General features: G+C 36.5%; 1 protein-coding gene across 1 annotated transcript in view; it reads left to right on the top strand.

Moving 5' to 3' along the window:
* The first annotated feature begins 5086 nt into the window (after positions 1-5086).
* Positions 5087-24176, top strand: part of CIMIP6 (ciliary microtubule inner protein 6) — a 35588-nt gene continuing 16498 nt past the window's right edge. The window contains 3 exon segments of the mRNA XM_081265423.1: positions 5087-5499; positions 9133-9343; positions 17731-17884. Coding sequence (XP_081121549.1) covers positions 5474-5499; positions 9133-9343; positions 17731-17884 — 391 coding nt within the window. The 5' untranslated portion in view covers positions 5087-5473.

Here is a 24176-nt window from a genome sequence, read left to right as displayed (position 1 = left end):
AATCAAGGATAGAGATACCTCCCATATCTATGCTCTCTATAGCAAAAAACTGTAGAAATGCCACATTTCTTTTGGATGCTGCTTTACTTCTCTTAAATATTAAAAAAAAATCCTGTAATATTTCTTTTCCTGAATCTTACACCCCATTATTAAAGCCTCAGAGTTTGGCAGAGAACACCATGAAAAGGGAAGCTTAAATCAGGTAAGTAGTTTGCTTCCAGGCTTACTGTAAGAGGATTAAAAACATGGCTAAGTTTCCAAACTCTGGAAAAGCTTATAAATGCTGCAGTAATTAACTATAACTCGAAACACATAATACCATTATAATTACATAAGGGAAAAAGTGTAGGTTAAAAGAATAGTTTAAAATTGATGGCTTGTAAAAGCATTCTTTACCATACTGTTTTGAAGACAGTGACTTCAGATTAGGAGGTATTTGAGGTAAACTAAACTCCCTCCCTAATTAAAAGTGTTGTAATACTTTTCTATTAAAAACCTCAACTGTGATTTCTTTTTAGGCATATTCAAGTTTTTAGGTCAAAAACCCTCATTTTTCTTCAAATGTAATCTTAACATCTCTGGGTTCTTCATTTGTGCTACAGAAGGAAAGTTTTTTTTTTTTTTTTTTTTTTTTTTTTTAATTTATCACAGGTCTACCCATACATATCACAGTTCCAAATCATGGCACCACTTAAGTCATGAGTTGGAGTCATGGGGGTTGGTGATGATGTGCTTATTCTTAGAAAGTTATTGTTTCTGCTTTATCAATCATGGAACCTAACATCATGCATTTGCCAGAATGCATAAGGTATGGTGACATTTTAAAAGCAGATGGGGCACATTCTCTCCCTTTGCACCCACTCCATCACTAAATAATAATAATATTCTCCTCCCCTATTGTGACCTTCCTGTATCAAAGTCTTCCACTCACCATGGACTCCTGTCAAGGGATCTGATTTTACTCTTTCTAGATATTTCCACCCAATCTCCTGTTTCTAATCTTTCCAACTATTCTACATTAGGAAGCCCCCATTTGGAAGTTTATATTCAGTTTTTATCACCATGGTTTAAAATAAGAGAGAAATTAAGTATAGAGGCCATGAGGGATAGAAAAAGAGAAGTAGTTCCAAAATCAAATCCTAGCAGAATCACTTTCAAGGCGATTGACCTTAGACAATGGGTAAGGAAGAAAAAGAGTGGTAGAAAACACTTACTGGGTACCTACTGTGCGCCAGGTGATTATGCATACCATTGAACACAACCAACCACCTTACAGGTTTTTTTATTCCTATTCTTCAGGGGCTTTATTTTTCATTTACTTTTAAAGATTAACAAGCAATATATTCAAAATTTAAAACTTTAAATAACTTGCCCAGAGTCACAACACTAGGATTTAAACACAGGTCTAATCCCAAAATTCAATATGTATTAATTCTCCCTTAGGGGAAGCACAGAGGATGGCAATTTGTATCATCAAAAGGATCAAAGTAGATTTTATGGGCAGAAGTTGAAGAACTTAAATTGTTTAGCTTAAAAGGGTGTTTTAATTACCATTTTTAAAATGTGGCATTTCTCTAAGGAGTGTGTTGAACAGTTTTAATTGGTGTCCATTAAAGAAAACACTACTGAAAATATTAGAAGTAGTATATATTTTGCAGGATATAAGGAAAGATTTTTCTGGGTTAGTCTTACTCACAGAACTTTTATTTGGAAGATACTTTTCTAGGTACTCGAATCTCAAAATCAATGAATTAAAATATCACAGCCCAGTAAGAATAGATCAGAATATGAAAGTTTCTCAGAATGTGTTGCTTAATAATTAGATAATAAAGTATGGCAATGGCTTGCACAGAGATGATTACATTTCTGGAATTCTTCAGACAGAACAAAAAAATATATATTGAAAAGGAAACTAGGAGACAGAAAACCTTTAAAACTAGACAGCTCAGTTAGTGATTTCTAACCTTTTGAGGATGGTAACATTCCAACAATATTTTGCAACGTTCTTCCTCAAGAGGCTGTATGCCCATAGTTGTTCATTCAACCAGTCTTTCCACTATAACGTAAAATGGCCCTTCTTGTTCTGCCCAGCTGAGACTAGCTTTTCATTCATCCTTTGGTTATACAGCTTCTATACAGACAATGGTAGTTGGGATTATTTTAAAATGAACTTTGAATTGTGAAATCATAAAATATAAGTGTCTTCTCTCAATAAGGTTTGGAACTAGTAATTTCTAATAATGATTTTGCACAAATCTATGGTATACTAGAATTCTTTTAGTTATTTCTAGAAATTTCTAGAAAATTTTAAAGATTTTTGTTTATATATCTGTATGAATTAATATAAACACAGGATTATTTATTTACATCAAAGGTGGTCTATGGGCTTTTTTTTTTTCATTTTGTTTTTTGCCATGCTAGGGTCTTGAATTCAGGGATGCTAGGCACACATGCTAGGCAAGCATTTTGCTGCCAAATTTTGAGCTACATCCTCAGTCTCCAACCTATCCTTAAATTTAGAGATTTTTACCTTTCTGGAGATGCAACAACTCATTCTTGTTTTTTATTTTTTATTATGTGTCTCTCTTTAACGTATGATAAAAATTAATTAGCTTTGAACTTAGACATGAGAAAAACTCAGCGACCCTCTCACATCTGTGACTTGTTTGAACCCATCCTTTCTCAAAGATAGGCAAAACTAACACTAACATTTCTTATTCCATGGCCCTCGATTAATGTTTATTTTGGTTTATTAATGTCTTACAGTCTAAGGTAATGAAACAAAGGCAATATAATGTGTGCACTCAATGAAACTTCCACCTTACCAATTATAAAAATTGGAAGAATACTAACAGCTAGCTTTTAATAGTGCTACCATGTGCTGGGATAAGTTCACTGAATGAATTTTCTCATTTAATCCTTGCAACACATGTGTATGAGGCAAGTAAATGATCTGTTGTTTTTTTTAAATAGAATTTGGGCTAGCTTTTGTTTATGCCATATGTTTGCAATCCTTTCCTGTATCCCAATGACATCACTTAAAAAAAGACTCAGAGGAAACTGAATCCCCCTGAACCCCAGCTTTCCTACAAGGATATACAACTTTACTGTTCTTTTGATATTTTCCTGTGGTCCAAAACATATTGATAATTTTCTGAATCTATAACATTTTGCATGAGCACTTTCCATTCTCTTGTGGTCCCTCACAGAAGGTATGCTGGCTAGCTCAAACAGCACTGGTATTTTTTAACTTGAACAATGTTAGTAAACTAACTACTTTGTTGGTAAACATTCAGACTACTTATCACAAATGAGAAAATCACATCTTTTACTGATTTTTTTTCAGTTTTTTTTTTTTTACAAGTGAGAATCTACATCATGGAGAATTTTTAAGTATGTATTTTAGGTCAGATAATTATTAGTAAAAAAAATACTAAAGTAATCCAGTGCTTTTCTATATAAAAAGTCAATAATTATTGTAAAATCCATACAATTATGCCATCGCCCTACAGAGAATACAACAAGAATAAATGGTGTATCATTATAATAGAATATTATCATCAGCACTGAAATTTAACACTTGTGACTATCAGCTATATAATATGTTCATTGCTGTTTTGTTCACAATTTTTTTTTTTGTGTGTGTGATTCTCTTGTATTCCTAACTAGATTGTGACTTCCTTGTGGCACAATTTGTTTTAAAGTTTCTCATGGCCTTTAATAAATCCTAGGCATATGCAAACTGCATAACAGTTTCCGATAGTGACATAAATGTATTTATTTTAGACTGATACTTTCAAAATAGAGGCAAACAACTCATTCCACATGGGTTCAGGTGAATTTGTCAATTTGAGAGACAGAAAGTTGAGAAAATGTTTTCATTTCTTTTTAACGAGTAGTAGAGACTGTCCCTGAAGTTAAGTGATTTGAATAATCAAATCAAAGAGATTGGTGAAGGTTAAAATAGAAATTAGAAGGAATGATAAGGATGTCAACTAAACCTCAAGGACATGTAGCAGCATAGGCAGATTGAATTGCTCAAATAAAAAATAGTGAAAGCTAATCGTGACCAAGCAAGTACTAAGCATCACACACTGCTCTTAGTACTCTGCCTGTATCAAATTATACTTCATAACAACCCTAGTGTTTTCACATTTTGTGAATGAAGACATTGAGGCTCTGGGAGGTTAAGCCACTTCCCTCTTAAACTAACTGGTTTAAGTGGTGGAGCCACTATTCAAAGTCCCATTACTTCCAGGTATCCAGTGTCTACAATGGTTAAGATAAAACCAGAGAAGTAGATGTTAGGTCACTGAGTGTCAAATCTATTCATACCTGCCAGGACTTTAGCTCATATGTGTACAATGGGTATTAGGCCCAACCTCCACTTTCCTACACCTCTCCAAGGAAAACGCAAATATACAAATTGACTCTGGGTTACAAAACGTATGCACTTGCACACAGCCGGAAACGCAGAAGAATTCGACTCAGTGAGGACTTTTTCCTTTCCATTTCCTTCCTTATGCAGGAAAATGCGTAACAGTTATCATGTAGATGCCGAAGACGTTTGGCTCTGGTTAGTGGAAAGTGGAAGGCAATGGTGAAATGAGGTAAGAAATTCCAGGGTCAGACATGGACGCAGTAATTGTGGGCTTCTCCCAGGAGCTTGCTCTTTTTGGATAAGTGCTACAGGAACAAGTCCCAACCAGCTGGCTGCCTAAGCCTACAATCCCCTGCGCCTGATTCTGAAGGCCGCTCAGCCTTGGACAGATGCACACACCACAGGGAGCCTCATTTGCAGGAGATGAGTGTTCCCTTGTTCAATTTTAACCATTGCCACAGGGTCGGGAAAGATTTTGCTTGAAATTGGTGGTAAACAGTGACAGCTTTCTCCTTGACCGGAGAAAGCGAATCACGACTTGCACAGTATTTAATGGCTCACGAGTAAACACGTTTTCTTCCCGCCTGCCCGCACTTCTGGAGCCAGTTCTGGCAGCTGCGGACACCGGGGCAACGTCCTGCTGCTGGGCTCTGGAGGGAGGACGATGAGCAGACCAGAGCAGCACTTCCCTCGGCGGGGGAAGCTCCGGAAGCCGACCCTCGCTGATCCCTCCCACCCAGGACCTAGTCACGGTGATAAACACCAGTCCTGGCCCTACCGGCGGAAGGGCAAGTTCAAGCGCAGGGTGTGCACCCTGCAGCGGGTTGGTGGGGCGGACGCCTAAACACCCGGCCAGGCTCGGCGCAGCTCAGCCGCGGCCAACAGAGCTGAGCCGACCGCGATCACTGCGCCTGCGCGTCCGGGTCCAGCTCTCACGCCCCTTTCCGCGGCCGTGTTGCCAGGCCGCCGTCGCTTAGCAACGCAACGCACGAGTCACAGTTGCCTCGCTCTCGGGCCTCATTCCTAGCAAGGCTACGTCCCCGTTCTTCTGATAGAGGCTCCTCGTTGCCACGTGCCAGGCCGTAGGAGCCCATGGAAGGAAAGGAGGAAAAGCTGCAGTAAGTGCAGGGTTTGGATTTTTATTTCTCCTTCAGAAAATTATTTTCCTCCTTAAGAGGGAGAGTTAGATGAAACCCAAGGGGTGGTCCCCAGCACTGTCCATGCCAAACCTCATCCAGTTCCCTTCCTAAATGCGGTTTCTAGGGGCTGAATGCTTACCATAACAACTTTTAAAATGCACCGTTGACTGCTCACAGTATTGTGTGTCAGCAACTTCACATGCATTGCCTGGCCTAAAACTCTTGAAGGCATCTTGAAATCATCCACTCCTTTTCACTTCCCACATTTAACTTATTAGCAAATTCTGTAGGCTTTACCCTTGCAAAGTATCCAGACTCTACACTGTTAACCATTTCCACTATCATCCCCACCCTGTCCCAAGCCCCAGCTTCTCACTCTTGGAGACTGCAATAGCTTTGGTTCCTTTCCCCTCTGCAGCAACTCAACATAGCAGTCAGAATTGTCTTTTTACAAGGTAGGTTAGATCACCATCCTCCATTGTGCATAGCACAGCAAAAGCCAAGGTTTTCTACTTGAGGCCTACATAATTTGCCTCTCTCTCCTTACTTGACCTTGTCTACTGCTTACCTCCCTCTGGCAGGACCCTGCTCTAGTATGGGCCTTCTTGCTGTTTTCTCCAGAGAATCTCAACGTGATTCCCAGACCATCTTAGCATCACCTGAGAACTTGTAGAAATGCAGAATCTTAGGGGATTCCCCCATCTGAACACACTGAATCTGAAACTTTGGGTGTGGGACCTAATAATCTGGGCTTTAACCAGCCCTCCCATGTACGGAATGTTTTGTGATCCACTGAATCAAGGTAGCACAGCTTGTTAAGAGTGATGTGGAATCAGTGGAACCAAAGCCTGCATTTTTGTTGGTGGAAGAGTGGTTCTCAAACTTAAACATCTATGAGTCAGCTAGACAGCTGGTTAAAACAGGTTCCTGGGAACCAGCCCCAGAGATGATGATTTAGTATTGAAATGATGCCTTTAAAGTTGTAGTTCTAACGAAGTCACATTGATGCCAATGAGGCTTACTCCAACAATCACACTTCAGGAAGCACGGTGCTAAGGATGGGGACATTCCTGCTGCAAGGCTTTGCAGTTACAGTTCACTGGTTTGGAATGCTCTTCCCTCAAATATGCACTTAGCTCTCTCTCTCCCCTGTTTCTTTTTTCAATTGCCACCTTCACAAAGCAGCCTCCACCCTACCTAAAAATGCAGCCTACCTCCCACATGCATGCACTCCTTTTCCCTGCTTTATTGTTGTCCTCACCACTTAACACCATATAAAAGACTGTGCATTTGTTATTTTATATATCATCTGCCTTCCCCTGCTAGAATGTAAGCTCTATGAGGGCAGTGATTTTTCTATTTTCACTGCTGTATCCTCCATACCTCAAACAGCACGTGGCACATAGTGACTAATTATTGGAAGAATGAATTATTCAGGGTTATTCTCACATCTGTCATAATAGATATTGTTCTTATCAGACCAATGAGGAAAATGAAGTTCAGATATTAAATGGCAGAGTTGTGATTCCGATTCAGATCTGACTAATTGCAGAGCCCATTAGGGTTTTTATCTGTTTTCCTTCTATAAGAAATTACTGAAGAGTCATATTTCACATTTCTTTTTTTAAAAAAATATTTTTGTTGTTGTTGTTGATTGATTTCTATACACGGTGCTGAGAATTGAACCCAGTGCCTCACACATGTGAGGCAAAGGCTCTACCACTGAGCCACAAGCCCAGTCCCACATTTCTTTATCTATAGTTATTTACACAAGTGCTTAACTGAAGGAGTGCATAAGTGTGTAAACAAATAGCTATTGTCCTTTGAAGACCTGGTTCTAGTACTAATGTATTGCTGGGTTACAACCATGAGAAGCAGATGGGGAAAGACTGATGCCAGGATTCTACAATGATAAAGTAATTAACCTCAAAGTCACAATCTTGAAATAAATACTTATGTTTCCGGAAAGATAGTAGAAAAGGCTTAGAAGTTATTTACACTTTACCAGTAATCAGTTTTTTCAAATCAGTCACAAGGATTGAATGTTATTTGTGTAGTGGGGGGAATGCAGAGGATACACAGCTAAAACAAACCCAGAGTGTGGAAAAAAATCCCATCAGAGTCACCAGAAATATGTCAATATAAATGGCACTTTATTCATCTGCAGGGAATAGAACCCCTTGCCCGGATATTGGGTAAATAATAAGTGAAACAATCCCTACCTCATGGAACTTATTGACTATGACTAGTAGGGTATTTCTGGTGTTTACTAAAAGCAAGTAAACAAAAAACTAGGTACATGCATTATAAACTGTGGTAAGTGTCATGAAATAAAAGGACAAATCACTAAAATAGTGAATATAGAGAGTCAGGAGGGGAAAATAGATACAAAGCTTCTGAGAAAATGACTTGTAGACTGAGATCTAAATGATCACCAGCAAGCTATGCAGGGAGCTGGGGAAGAGAAGTGCAGGCTGAGAGCACAACATGTGCAAAGGTCCTGAGGAGAAAAGAAAAGGAGAAGCTGCAGGAGTGAGGCAGAGAGGCTTGAATGAGAGTGAAGAGATTAGCAAGTCACACATGAGCTCCAATCAAGAGGCAGCATCTTGTTTTAAATGCAGTGGAGAGCTACTTGAGGATTTTAATTGAAAAATGACATGATAGAAGAGATGGGCCTGGCTTTGGTTTGAAGTAAGGTAGGGGTTATATTTTATGGTCTGAGTATCAGGCTAAACAGAATTTCTTATAAATTTGGAATCTTCCTAATTCAGCTTTTGTGGGGTCAGAGCTTTGATTTTAAAAGCCTTGTGTGTGAAAATTATTCAGATTACCATATTCTTTATTTTTCAATTATGTGAAATTTTAATAGACTTTCATAATATCTGTTTTTCCTTATTTAAAAGGAAAATGTTCTATGAACTTTAAATATCTCTTTAATGTTTTTCATTTCAGTAATTCTACTTTTTGTAGCAGTGTAATCATTAGAAGCATAAAATGATAAGACTTAATTATTTTGCCTATGCAGTATTTTTTTTTCTTAAAAAGATAAATATAGCTGATAATTGGGTAGCTTTTTTTTTGTGGTATTGGGATTGAACCCAGGGCCTTGTGCATGTGAGGCAAGTACTCTACCAACTGAGCTATATTCCCAGCCTGCTTTTATAAATTTTCTAGGTGAGTTTTTAAAATTAAGTGGTTATCTTTGTCTAGATGGCTGAATTTATGAGGTAAAGTGTGTAGGGGGGGGGGGCATCTCCTGGTAATAAAATTTGGAAAAAAAATATGTTCAGATTAGCATATAATTTAGCCACAGGTATAAATATTACAAACAAGACTTATAAGCATAATCAAATTTCTACTCTTTACTGCAAGCCAATTAGAGTCTGTATACTACACTGGTCATAATGAATAATCATTATTGACACATAGTTCCTTTATCTCATATATTTAGAATGAGAAGATGCCACCCTAAATTTTAATAGCACAAGCTGTCAAAAACTATTAATAAAACTTAAATTGTCTTGACTAATACCTGAAATATATTTGAATCTTATTTAATTATGACTGCTTGCTTATTGGGTAAATTATTTACTATTTAATTATGTCTTTCAGACAGCATAAAATAGAAGATGATGGTATAGTATATGTAACTGAGAAAGAAGAAGAAATCAAACATGAAAAAAAACCTGGGAAAAGCATACAACGTTCAAAACCATGTGTGAGGAGAGGACGTGTAGATTATGCCAAATTCATTATCACAAATGCAAGAACATTCTATGAACCAATTCCCTACATAGATTCCAAAAACAAGACAGAGGACCAGGTTGGACAGATGTTTGTTACATACAAATATAGATTTAGATTTGGAAACTGTTTTGCAGGACAGTTTGGTCACATACTTATTTAAAGGATGTGACACATCTCAGAGTACTACTGTTTATAATCCAATAGTTAAAAGAAGTAACTCGGACCTATTCTGGTAGAGAACTTTGGCATACAAGCAATTGTCTATCAGGAAGGAATCCAAATAATCATTTTTGTAGATTGCATCTAATTTTTCTAGATTGTAGCCACTAAATAATGATTGGAGGCTTATTTCTGCTATAATGTTATATTTTTATGTATATTCTAATATGAAAATTTCCCATGATAATCAGCTAAAATAATAGCTACAACTTATTGAAAGCATATAAAGTGCTAGGAATTAGCAAAGTTTTTGTATAAATTATATCTTTTAATCCCTGAATTTAATTTCTATGACACATTATTGGAAATATTTTAAAGGCAATAATAATACTCCAGTGAGGTTAATTAACATGTCAGCTAGAGAGTAAGCAAATAATCACACTCCTGTTTCTGACCCAGGATTGTTAGCTTAGCCAAACCCCTTTTATTTGCTGTACCATGCTAAATACATTCAGTTTCTTTTTTTAAAAGTCAGATTTGGGGCTGGGGACAGAGCTCAGTGGCAGAGTGCTTGCCTAGCACATGTGCAGACCTGGGTTCAATCATCAGCACCACATAAAAATAACCAAATAAAATAAAGACATGCTGTCTATCTACAACTACAAAACTTTTTTTTCAAAAAGTCAGATTTATTTAGGTTTGATTTATTATATTTGCTTCCTTATTGTGGCTGTTAAAAATTACCATAAACTTAAACACTGGCTTAACCTAAGTCTATTCTTTTCTAGTTCTGGAATTCAGAAGTCCAAAATCTGTCTCACTGGCCATTGGTAGGGTGGGTTCCTTCTAGAGGCCCTTAGGGAGAATCTGTTTCTTTGCCTTTCCCAGCTTCCAGAGGCTGCCCACATTCCTGGGCTTTTGGCACCTTCCTCTTCAAAGCCAGCATCATAGCATTTCAAATTGTGCACTGACTCACTCTCCTGCCTCCTTCTTGTAGAAGCCTATGATTGCATAAATCTCATAGTAATTACATATATATACCCAAATGACCCAAGCTAATCTCCCATCTCAGGATCCAGAATCACATCTGCAAGGTCCCTTTGTTGTTTAAATTAATATATTTACAGGTTCAGAGAGTAAGACATGAACATCTTTGAAGGTGGGAGAGCATTTGCACAGTAGATTCACCTTTCTTAAATGTACAAGTCTGTGAGTTTTGGTGACGGTGTGGTCATTTACCTGACCACAGTCAAGCTATGGAACAGTTTCATCATTCCCAGAAGTTCTCCCTTGTTCTTTTGTAGTTATCCTTTTCCTCTGCTTCAGCCCATGGAACCACTGATTTGTTTTCTGAGGTCTTGCCTTTTCTAGAAAGTCATACAAATGGAATTAGACAGTTTAGAATTTTCCGAATCCTTTTCTTGCAGTTGGGATTTCTCTAGATTGTTGCATATACCATTTGTTCATTCCTTTTTGTTGCTACTGTACCCTTGTCATGTGACTTTGGGCAAATAATTACTTTTTCAAAGCTTCAGTTTTATTATATATAAAATAGAGTTAGTAGTCATTCTCTCTCATAGATTTTTGTGAGAATTAAAATAGATATTTTTGTCAGATCCTATTCGAGGCACTTGGGATATAGCAGTCAATAAAATAAATAGAGGGCAGCTCCTTGCTTACATTCTGGTGGGAAAATAAGCACAATACACTGTATTAGGATACTAGATGGTAGTAAGAATTAGCATGGGAGAGGAGGTAAGAAGGGAGAACTGCAACTTTAAATAGGTGGTCAGAGAAACCTCACCAAGAAGGTGACTTTTGAGTGAAGACCTGAAAGGGACTGGGGAAGGACCACATAGTAACCTGGCAGGAGAGGATTTGTGATGCACAAAGGGAACACAGAATAAGCATTAGCTCTTGGCAGTAGTAGAATCCTAATCTACTGCTCTTGTACAGTTGTGGGGACTGAGACGCCCACCACTTCCCATGGAGAACAGGATTCTATGATGCGAGGCCTAATACAATACTGGGCTCAGGAAGTGATCAACAGATGGTATGCAAAAGATGCCACTGCAGAGGCAATCATAATTTCCAGCATGACATTTGAAGAAGGAAATGTGTACTATCCAAATGGTTTCAGACCATTTCAGCAATGTCAGCTTGCTCTATTCCACTTTTCTCATCTCTGCTAGTGTGCATTAGGTGGAGTTGAGATTTTACTTGATGTTTAATGGAAATCGCCATTCAGAATGGAGTGAGATGGTATCCTAGATTAGTTTTGATTTGGATTTCTCTAATTGCTAGTGATGATGAACATTTTTTCATATATTTGTTGATTGATTGTATATCCTCTTCTGAGAAGTATATGTTCAGGTCCTTGGCCCATTTGTTGATTGGGTTATTTGTTTTTTTTAGTGCTTAGCTTTTTGAGTTCTTTATATACCCTAGAGATTAGTGGTCTATCTGATATGTGAGGGGTAAAAATTTGCTCCCAAGATGTAGGCTCTCTATTCATCTCACAGACTGTTTCTTTTGCTGAGAAAAAAACTTTTTAGTTTGAGTCTATCCCATTTATTGATTCTTGGTTTTAATTCTTGGGCTATAGGAGTCTTATTAAGGAAGTTGAGGCCTAATCCCATATGATGAAGATTAGGGCCTACTTTTTCTTCTATTAGATGCAGAGTTTCTGGTTTAATTCCTAGATCCTTGATCCACTTTGGGTTGAGTATTGTGCATACTGAGAGATAGGGGTTTATTTTCATTTTGTTGCATATGAATTTCCAGTTTTCTCAGCACCATTTGTTAAAGAGGCTATTTTGTGAGCTCTCCACATCTATGATATCAACACTTCTGGTCATAAAACTATGCACCCTGCTACTGTATGCAAAATGTGAGATCTCAGGGAAAGAATTCTCATGGTCAAATATGCTTTAATATCATGTTGTAAACTGATGCAAGGATTGTTTGGTACTTGATTTTATAAACTTGCTCTTGTGGGTGCTCTTATATTCTTTATTTGGGATTTAAAAGAAATCCGTTATTAAATTGTTAGACCAGACCTACACTGGGGAAATAAATCTGGTACAGAAATCCAAGTGAGTGTAGTTCTCATATTTCTTAATGAGTAACTTTCCTGAGCTCTATTCAGGGTTGAATCTAAGAGAAACTGTTAACTCCACCCATCCCTACATTGGGGACATTAAAGAAAAGCTAGTTCAAGAATAGAAATGTGTGAGACATTCAGAGATGGTGAAAGGAAGTTTGAAATGAAGTAAGAGCACAGGTAAGAGAGGCTAATAGGAGATATGAATAAAGGGTTACAGAGAAAGATAAGAGATGCATCACAAAGTCGTGTGGTTTGGGTGATCAGTGAAGGAAAACTTTGTTTCAAAAACAAAACTAAAAATGAACTTTTTAATGTATTCATTTCCATGTACCCAAGAAGCAATAAAGAATGCTGTTTCACATGTATGTAAACTTTGTTGTTTTATTTAAGATGACAGGTTTCTTTTTAAGAATTAGCTTGGTTAAAATATATAAATATATATATATAGTATAGCTGGCTTTAAGAAATAAAATGAAGTTGTCTAAATATATTTACTGGCATCTGTTTTATACATTTTGCTAAGATAATATCTTTAGAACTCAACACTAGATTGGTTGGTTTTATTTGTTTATAAGATTTTTAAATGAAATTATCCTTTATACATTTCTAACTAAAGACATAAAATTGGTGGCATTGGAAAAAGTGAAATGAAGTATTTTAGCCCAGTTATCTTGGTTTTCTAAATATTGATATTATTTAAAAGAAATTGTAGTAAGTTGATATTTTCAAAAGTGCATTTTTCAGAGCACTAACCCTTGCCTACATGCTTGAAAAAATAAATTTCCAAAATCGAATATGTTTTGTAAAACATGTCCTTTTATTTACCTTTCTTAGAGCTTCACAGTTTACGTTGGTATATAAAGGTTCTGAGAAATTCTGTGATAAACTTGTTTAACTTTGCTTATCTGACTAGTTCTCAAATTTATTTAACTATGGGAGCCTCTTTTTGCATAACATCTACTAATATGCCCGGGACCTAGTGTTTCACAAAACACAGGTAAGTAACTGTTATAGGAGACATTATAAATCACTTTAAAAGAGACATTTTTAGCATTCCTGATATCTACAGCAAAACAATTTTAGTTTCACTATATTTAGAAATCCCCAAAGAGGATTTTATGTATCACAGATGACTGCTGTCACCACAACCGTCTTGGCCAAGCTACTCCTGACCGCCCAGCTTACTACCACTTGCTTTCTCTTAACTCATTTCTCCAGGATTCACCGCTTGTTTTTACCACTTCTCTTCTGAGGATTCTCCCATAATTTCCCAAAGAATGGAAAATAAAATAGTGTTTACTAAGACATTTCTGATAACTTGGGGATAGCAGGTATATTACATAGATTCCCTCACACTGGCTTCTAAATGTAACTGATGGGCCCACAGTGCAGTGGACATTAGACTTTCCAGGATTGAGGGGTTAGAAGGAGTTCTACCCAGGAATCTCCAGGCATGTCCTAACCAGGGAACCCTAGTGACTATCAGTCCTAACCTAGGAAAGGGGATAGGCCTTAAAATGTGGGTACAGACCTGAGTGCAGGCTTCTTTTTCTCTCTGGGTCCAAAGTTTTGATTTGGGAACAACTGTCTCTTTAGGCAAAGCCCCCTCTTATAATCTGTAAATGTAATCTGTCCCCCAAAGCCTACCCATCACACTAGATGACTTCCCAATTTTGTCTTAAATATTTCCATATCTACCCCTCTCAAATCCAATGTTAGTGATGAGCCACAAAACAGTAAATATTTTATTAGTCTTTCTCTTCAGTGAGAGGTGAAGACAAAAGCAAGCTCCATCTATTTCTTTGATCTCATAAACTCTTATGCATAAGTGCTTGGACCAAAAAGGCATGTGCCCATGCATGGGAGTCATGTTCTCACTCTTAAGGGACAACCCATACTTTCCAAGCATAGGGAAGACTCTCCAGAAATAGGAAAGATAATATCCTTTGAATTGTAATATTTCATTCAGTTAAGTGAAGATGCATCTAGTTTTAACACTCATCAAAACTCTTTTACCAATTACAGCATCTTAAAGTCATCCATCAAATTTTAGGAAAAATTATTCATTATTTCCTTTGTATCTGTGAAACTAAAGGACAATTGTAATAATATTCTCAATTCAACAAATTTTGCTTGAAAGGTTTACTGGTTCTCTGCTTTAAGAATAGTTTTGTAGACTGAGGCTGTGACTCAGTGGCAGAGGACTTGTCTAGCATGGGTGAGGCACTGGGTTCAATCTTCAGCACTGCATACAAAAATAAATAAAGGCATGCTGTCCATCTACAATTACAAAATTTTTTTTAAAAAGGAATAGTTTTTGTATTATATTCATTTGAGAAAAAAATTGGAGTCCACCAAGCATCTTCCCAGTATCCCTTTCCCAGTAACTTGGATATTAGTAAAACAAATTTCTGATCAATAAATGTAGATATACTATACTACAAAGTGTATGCCTTGTAACCTTTCATAGAACTTTCTTAGAATACTGACTGCTATGGTTTGAAAGTTTGTGCCTTACAAAACATATGTAGAAATGTAATTGCCATTGTAACAGTATTAAGAGGTGAGACTGTTAAGAGGTGATTAGACCATTCACCTTCATGACTGGGATTAATTCTGTAATAAAAGGACAAAGTCAACTCCCCTTTGCCTTCCTTTTACTCTTACATCTCCCAACTACATGAGCATTCTAGAGGCCAACTCGGAATTAGAATTGTCAAACCTGCCCACACTATGGCTCCTTGATATCAGACTTATGAGCCTACAGAACTGTGAGCCAATAAAATTATATTCATTAAAGCTGCACAAAACAGATTAAGACACTTAAAGTCACTTTTGAAATAATGTAATTAAGTCTATGCTTATTTGGTTTAGCATTCTACAGGAGATTTGATGTAGCAATGGAGCACAGAAATTAGGGTTATGTCCAGATAGGTCGGGGATTGAATTGTGCTGCCTGCTGGTGATGTGCCTTGGGAAAGTTACTTAATATGCTAGTTTTCTCATTGTAAAGTGGATGTATCTATCTTGTAGAATTGTGGTAAGATAAGGCCTATAAATATTATACCTTGAAACATATTAAGCACTGTCATAATTATGAATTGGAATGGAGGAGAAAGAGCTACAAGAATCAGGCACTCTGACAACAGTAAGATGTGACTATTTTTAGCCAGATAGTGAGAAGACACCATCTGTTTAGTAATCTGTTCTAGAATTTTCTTAGGATCCATATTAATTTGTCTCAGTTTTAAAAATCCACCTTTTGGCCCATTCTGAAAATACATGAGGCATTAGCCAATATTTCCTGTTCTCCAAAATTCCCTTGTTCCTAAAATTTCTGCAGAAATCACCTATTTACAATTACCTGTTCTTCCATTACTCCTAGTTACCATTTGTCATTGGCCTAAAAACTGGCACTAAATAAAGTAACAACTATTCAGTTCTTAGTTCCCTCTTTGGTATGTGTTCATCCTGTCATTTTCAGTCTTAAGGTAGTTTTCATTAACAAAGGACCTGAAGTTGAGTTGTTCTGACTTTTTAGCTTTGAATAGTGTACTCCTTTCCAAATTGTTAGCATTTCTTTGATTTCTTGCTCTAAAAAGTAAAAAAAAAAAAAAAAAAAAAAAAAAAAAACCCAAAACTTATTTTTGGTGCCTTTAGCATATTTCATGAATTTCTTCTATTTCTAAGCTGCTGAAGTCTTCTAACAAGTCGACTCCATTACATTTTATTTTAAGTTTGATATTGTACCTCTTACATGTGCCTGTCTTTTTAGAAACTAATCTCATTTGAGAGATGACTCTCTTTGAACCCACATAGGTTTCTTTAGATGCCTGTTCTTTTTGAATCAATGTAGCCTCAATTGTATTGTCTGAATTTTATTATTAGAATCACATATTCATTTCACTTAATTCACATTTTAAAAGTCTTTGATTATGAAATCATCGCTGTTTTTTTAGGCAGAACTACTTTCTAGTCAAGGGTTTTACCACTCAGCTACATCCCCAGCCCAGGCAGATCTAACTTTCTTAGCCCAAGGAATATTCCCTAATAATGCCTAGGAACTCAGTTGTCACAGTTCCTTTTCCCCAAGGTTTTCTTTCTACCCCACAAACAGTTTTAAAAGTTTGGTCAGAATTAACCTGAGTAACAGTTTCCCTCACTGCTTTCCCAACTTCTAAGAGTTGTGTATGTATTAATGAAATGGTGTGTATGTATTAATGAAAAATCTATCACTTTCCTAGGTACTTAGGTAGGTTTTAATACCAAAAATTCAGTATTATTGGAAACATTCAAACTGAGTTATTAGTGAATTATAAATCGATGTGAATTGTAGTCAGCACTATGAAATGAATAGAAGAGAAATGACATTATAGAAAAATGGCTGAGTACCCTGAAAACTAATAGAAATAAATATTTTATGAATTTTTTTTTCAGTTTTATGTATGTGTAGTATTGTGTGTCCTTGCATGATATAAAATTTATGTCATGGTGTCGATCATGGACTAAAAACTTTGAAAACTGCCATTTTTAAGATGATGACACCTTATTTGTATTATCATGATTAAAAAGTATAGAATATTGGGCTGGAGATGTTGGCTTAAGCAGTAACGCGCTGGCCTGGCATGCGCGGGGCATTGGGTTCGATCCTCAACACCACATAAAAATAAAATAAAGATGTTGTGTCCACTGAAAACTGAAAAATAAATATTAAAAAACTCTCTCTCTCTCTAAAAAAAAGTATAGAATATAATTTTTAGATTAAATCATGTTTAAGAGCTGGGAATGTAACTCAGTGGTATAGCTCTAGCATATAAAAGAGGGCCTTTGTTCAATCCCAAAATAAATTAAATCAATCAATCAATCAATCATGTTTTTATGTGTGTGTGTACGTATTATATTAAAATTATGTGCAAAACAGATAAAATTATTTTGTTGATTTTTAGCACTTCATCTGTTAATAGAAGGTAGTTTAAGTATTGAGCAGCTGTATTTTAACTAAAAATATGATGATTTATTTTTAGCTGTCTTTTAAGAAATAATGTCCCTGTGAAAAGATATTCCTGGATTTTATAACTCGTTTTTAGTACTAGAATAGACAATAACTTGTTGAATTACTGAACATCCATAAACATCAAATAACACATGAAAATGTCCTATGGTATTCAATTTTGTGTTTCCAATTTTTTTCTATAAAGAGTGACTGGTGGTCATATAGTAAAGCACTGGAACATGTCTTCCAACCACCCTATGATACAAAGAGCACCCAGAGGAGTGACTTCCAAAAACCAACATGTCCATTGATTTTGCCTGTCAAACACAGCAAGATGCAAAAGGCTTCTTCTGGAATAGGTAAGGTTAGCAGTGGTAAACCTCTTTCTTGCTATCAAATTAAGATATATTGGAGGTGCTGACACCTCCTGAGAAAATTACTTCTCTTTAACAGTTAAAAGTATACACACAGCAATGGGCAGCCCTTGACAAACTTGTTATCCTTCCCTAGTGGATAGCTCAACTCCAAGTGTGTTTAATATAACATAATGACAATTGTACACATCATTAATAACACCAGCCTCAAGTCATAAACTTAGATGCATTCTTCTCATTGTTGCCACCAAATTTTAAAAATCCTTACTATTAAAATAATAGATAGCTGGGCATGGTGGTACACACCTATAATCCCAGTGGCTCCTGAGGCTGAGGAAGGAGAATCACAAGTTCAAAGCCAGACTCAGCAATGGTGAGGTGCTAAGCAACTTAGTGAGACCCTGTCTCTAAATAAAATACAAATAGGGCTGGGGATGTGGCTCAGTGGTTGAGTGCCCCTCCACCCAATAGTAGATAACACTAAATGGCAGTATTTCTCAAAGTGTACTCTGAGGAACACTAGTTTTGTATAATGTTTGTAGATAACTGATCAAATAAACAGGGGGAGTGGTTACATGTTTTGCAAAAGTTAAGTTACACAAAATTTTTTAACCTGTAGCACTCTCAACACCCTTATTCCAAGATAAGCATGATGAATTTCCAAGCAGGAGAGTAAAGAATGCTGTTTTCCCCACTTTCTGTTCATTTCACTTTCATGTCTGGTGACCCACAAAACATAATTTAGGAAATACTGTTATGTAGATTATTAAAACATTTTCATATCTAAAATCAACTTGGCCTGACGATGTCATTATAATAAACTAAGTCACATTTTATGAAAGTCATTATCTGTTTGTTAGTCCATTCCTAGTCATCTATACCTCTGAAGTAGGTTTTACTAAGTCTTAAACAAGTCCAGAATGAAGCCAAGATTAAAATGCATTTATTGAATACCTACTCTGGTCCTCACCCCCTACAAAAGTTCAAAACTAAACTTTAAATAAGGTACTGTAACATACAGGACAGTAATCAATGAAAACTTGCTTTTAGAGATCAAGAGTACCTGACTTCTGATTGCTATGATTTGGTCAGTCTAATCAAGGATACACAGGGCAACTAGATTGAGGGTCAGGACATTAAAAAATGATCCTATCCAGCATGATTTCTACCTCAAGGGAAATAGTTAACAAAGAGGGTTAACTAATTAAATACTCTGTATTAATGACTTTGGAAAGATAAAGTTTCTAATTCAGGATAGTAGACCGAGCACAAACATAAATTTGCACAAACATAAATAACACCCAACCAATAAACTGATAAAGGTAAAGGGAATGGAAGGAAAAGCTTTCTGGAATGTGGGAAAGAATGGAAGCCTATTGGTGGATAAAAAAAAGAGAAAAGAAGTAATACCAGAAAGGAAATTCAGTGAAGAAGAATCAATCCATTTGACTGGACCCTGATGGGTTCAGTTAGCAGACACTGGGGAAGACAAGAACAAAGAGAGAATGGAAGTCAGGGTTGCTCAAAAGTCTGTCTCAATTAGCAGCTTCAGTCATGAGCGCTCCACCTCTCTTTACATTAAGACTATTAGAACTGGGTGTGATGGTGCACATCTGTAATCCCAGCCACTCAGGAGGCTGAGGCAGGAGGATCACAAGTTCAAAGCCAACCTAGGCAATTTAAGGAGACCCTATATCAAAATAAAAACTAAAAGGGTTGTGGATGTAGCTCAGTGTCCCTGGGTACTAAAAATAAAAGTATTAGAACTCAATATTTTATCCAGATTCCAACTACTAGAACAGTTATTTTAGAAAATCAGAAACTTAGAAAATATGGGAGAATAAAAGCAAAATGGAGGATCAGTTTGGGAGGTCCAACTTTTCTAGAGCTCCAAAAAAGAGGAGTAAAAACAAAAACAAGGTAATCATGAAAACATAATGTGACATTTATTGATTATGTGTTATTTGCCAGGCACTTTATAAAGCTTTCTAAATATAAACTTTAATTCTTACTTTAATTTTTACACAAATCATTTGTAACATAATAGTGTAGAAATACTCTTACTATTCTCATATTTCAGATAAGAACGGGTAGGGAGACAAACTTATTTCTACCCTCTTAGGAGTTTTTGGCTGGGTCTGAGAATTAAATTGACTCAAAGATCAACAGAAGAAAAACAGAAATTTAGTTAAAGCAAGCTTTATGTAGCACAAGTGCCTTCATAAGGAAATGAAGATCCAAAGACACAGTTAGAGTTATATACTGAATTGGACAAAGCTGTACACTGAAAATGTAAAAAGGCAAAGGCACTTGGATTGGGTAGTTAACTGGGTAGAGAACTGAGTCACTGTTGGAGAAGGGTTAGTTTAACTAGGTTTACTGGTACAGATTACCCTCAGGCTCATTTCCTGGGCTTGATGATAAGAATGATACTTTCCTTGTGGCAGAGGTAGAACATCTTTTACAGGAATTTCATCTTCAGCTTTTAAGAAAAAGAAGGAAGATCAGAATGTTTTTGTCTGCTTGTTTGTTTGTTTTGGTTTTGGTTTATTTATTTGTACCCACTATTTTTCAAAAGTCTTTAACTCAATATGGTCAAGATACCAGCATATTTGGGTGTGGTATGCTTTGAACTCCTTCAAAAGAAAGCACAAAGTTTATGCAACTCCTAGGAGAAAACATAGGGTTAGCACTACAGCATATAAGTACAGGCAACAACTTTCTCAATAGGACCTCTAAAGCTCAGGAAATAATGTCAAGAGCTAATAAATGGAATGGCATTAGGCTTCTGAACAGCAAAGGAAACAATTAGGAATGTGAAGAGAGAACTTACAGAATGGGAGAAACTCTTTGCTAGCTACTCTTCTGACAGAGGACCAATACCTGGAATAGACAAAGAACTCAAAAAACTTCATGCCAAAAAAAAAAAAAAAAATCAAATAACCCAGTTAATAAATGAGCACATGAATTAAACAGACACTTCTCAAAAGAAGAAATACAAATGGCTGACAAATACATGAAAAAATGTTTAACAACATTAGCAATTAGGGAAATGCAAATAAAAACTACACTGAGGGGTTGGGGCTGTGGCTCAGTGGTAGAACGATTGCCTAGCATGTGTGAGGCACTGGGTTTGAACCTCAGCACCACATAAATAAATAAAATAAAGGTGTCATGTCTATCAACAACTAAAAAATATATATTTTAAAAAAATTTTAATTAAAGAGAAAAAAAATACACTGAGAGTTCATCTCATACCAGTCAGAATAGCAGTCATCAAGAATACAAATAATAAATGATGGAGAGGATGTGGAGAAAAAGGAACACCTTTTGGTGGGATTGTAAATCACTACAACCACTATGGAATCAGCATTGAGTTTCCTCAAAAGGCTAGGCATGGAACCATCATATGACCCAGCTATTCCACTCCTTGGTATTTATCCTAAAGAATTAAAGTCATCAGTGATACACACATACCCTTGTTTATAGCAGCACAATTCACAATAGCCAAACTATGGAACCAGCCTAGGTGTCCATCAACAGCAGATGAATGGATAGAGAAAATGTGGTATATATACACAATGGAGTTCTATTCAGTCATAAAAAAAAAAGAAATTATGTCATTTTCGGAAAATGGGTGGAGCTAAAGACCATTATGTTAAATGAAATAAGTCAATCTCAGAAGGTTAAGGGATATATGTTATGGGGCAAATCTCATAAAAATCAAAGGGAGATCAATAGAGGAAAGGGTCAAAGAGGGGGAATTGATATTGGCCAAATTTTATGGACATATTATGTGCAGTGCAAATATGTAACAACAAATCCCTTCTGTATGTACAATTATAATGTACCAATTAAATGTGGGAAAAATTAAGCTTAGGCATGGCTATAACATTAATAGTAGGCATATAAATTAGGTCACAAAAGTGTTATGATTTTTCAATGACAACATCAACTATCTTAAGAGCCACGTACTATTTTTTTTTGTGGGGAGATACTGGGGATTGAACTCAGGGGCACTCAACCACTGAGCCACATCCCCAACCCTATTTTGTATTTTATTTAGAGACAGGGTCTCACTGAGTTGCTTAGTGCCTTGCAGTTGCTGAGGCTGGCTTTGAACTTGCAATCTTCCTGCCTCAGCCTCCTGAGCCACCAGGATTACAAGTGTGTACCACTGCCTGGCATACATACTAATTTTTGAAAGCAAAATCTAGAATTGAGAAAGGCTTTATGTTTAAGCAAAAGTATTCTTTATTGCACCAATATATACATATATTCAAGGAAAAGTTTCTGGATATGTGTGTGCGTGTGTGTGTGTGTGTGTGTTGTTAGCTGATTTGTTGGATAAAGGAATACACACATTGTTCAAAATAATTTTTGAGGAATTAAACAACTTTATTTGCATTTTGGGTGTAATTTTAAGAAAATAAATTAGCTAAATACAAATCACCACATTAAAAAAAGAAAGCACAAATTTTAAATAATTTGCTCAAAGCTACACAGTGAATGATTGTGATTTGAACCCCCAATAACCTGATCTCTCAGTATCTGTACTCTAACTCTGCAATAGCCTTTAAAGTATTAAGAAAGTTTCCTTTGTATCAAAGGATTTCTCTGTATTAAAAGGGTCCACTGAGTGTTTCCAGGTGTGAAGGGGAAAAAGTGTACACTCCTAGACATCATTATGAAATGGTAAAACAATCATGAAGAGAAGATTCTAAAAGTTTCCATAAAGAGAAAGAAAAATGTCACCACCTAAGGAATAAGAATCAATTTTTAAAAAAAGCACTGATGCAAGGGAACAATAGAGTTAAAGTCTTTAAAGTTCTCAGGGGAAATAATTTTTAACCTAGAAAAGAGGATTTACTTGGCATAGACACTCCAACCACTTTCTTCAAGTGGCACTGGGCATTAAACCCACTGAGAAGGAAATGCTAGGGCACACTATTTGACCCTTAAGTGAGCAAAATTCATATAATTACATAATATTATGAATGCTATTTAGTAGTTCTCAACTTTTAGGATCAATGTATACACACAGTATGGGAAGTTTAAATATGATTACATAACAGAATTTGTGTTAACAGCCTTAATAAGAAAAGTAAATAAACAGTTGATAGAAGATGGGAAGTAGGGGGCTGAGGGTGTAGCTCAGTCATAGAGAGCTTGCCTACCATGCATGGGGCCCTGGGTTCCATCTCTAGCCCTGAGAAAAATAAAGATGGGAAATAGAATAGGGGGGTTAATATTATTTAACATATAATCAAGGGATACTACACAATATGGATGAAACAAAGAGGAGAAATTTATAAGTTTTTTAAAAAAATATTTATTTTTTAGGTGTAGATGGACACAACACAATGCCTTTATTTGCCTTGCACAGGTGGGAACCTGGGCCCCACCTGTGCAAGGCAAGCGCTCTACCGCTGAGCCACAATCCCAGCCCAAGAGGAGAAATTTAAAAGTTAAGGGCTGGGAGTATATCAGTGGTAGAGTGCTTGTGTATCATGCACGAGGTCCTGGGTTCAGTCCCCAGCACTGGCAGTGGGGCAGTGGTGGGAGAGGGAGGCTCTTTAAAGGCCAAAGGAACCAGGTTAAGAACCTTAGCCTCTTCACTGAGCTCAAGCTCATATTGTCAACCACCTACTTAAAAATCTCCTCTTGGATATATAATCACATTTTTAAGTATGATAAGGCTAGGACAGAAGGTTTCATTTCCCCCATCCAAACCAATGTACCCAGTAGTATTCCCATGTTCAAGGAGTGCCATCTCCATTCCCCCAGGTGCTCATGTTTTGATAATCTAGAAGTCATTCTAAAACTTTCCCTTTCCTTCCTCTATGTTCAATCTATTAGTGAATCTTGATATTTTGAGCTCCAAATACAACCAAATCTATTCATTTCCATCGTTATCGTAATGAATGTAGTGCAGCCATTACAACCTCCTGCCTTTCTTCCTCTGCTATGATGTGTTTTCTGCATCATCAACAGAAGGATATTTTTAAAACACCAATGAAACCCCCCTGCCAAATCTGCTTTCTCTTCTATTACATATAATATGGAGATTTAGAGATACAACTCAGACCAAGGAGGTAGGAAAACTCTGAAAGTCAGGCTTGTTCCAATTATGTTTGCTTACTTGTTATTGCATTTCTGTAATTTAATTACATGTCCTTGTAAATTAAAACTGAGCATGATAATAAAGCAGTTGTTTCTATAAAACATTCAAAGTTGAGTGCTTTGGAAAGACTTGAGAAATAGTCAGTCATTAACT

Source organism: Spermophilus citellus, assembly GCF_964194105.1.
Source record: "Spermophilus citellus genome assembly, chromosome: 13".
Lineage (NCBI taxonomy): Eukaryota > Metazoa > Chordata > Mammalia > Rodentia > Sciuridae > Spermophilus > Spermophilus citellus.
This window is presented reverse-complemented; position numbering and strand designations above follow the sequence as displayed.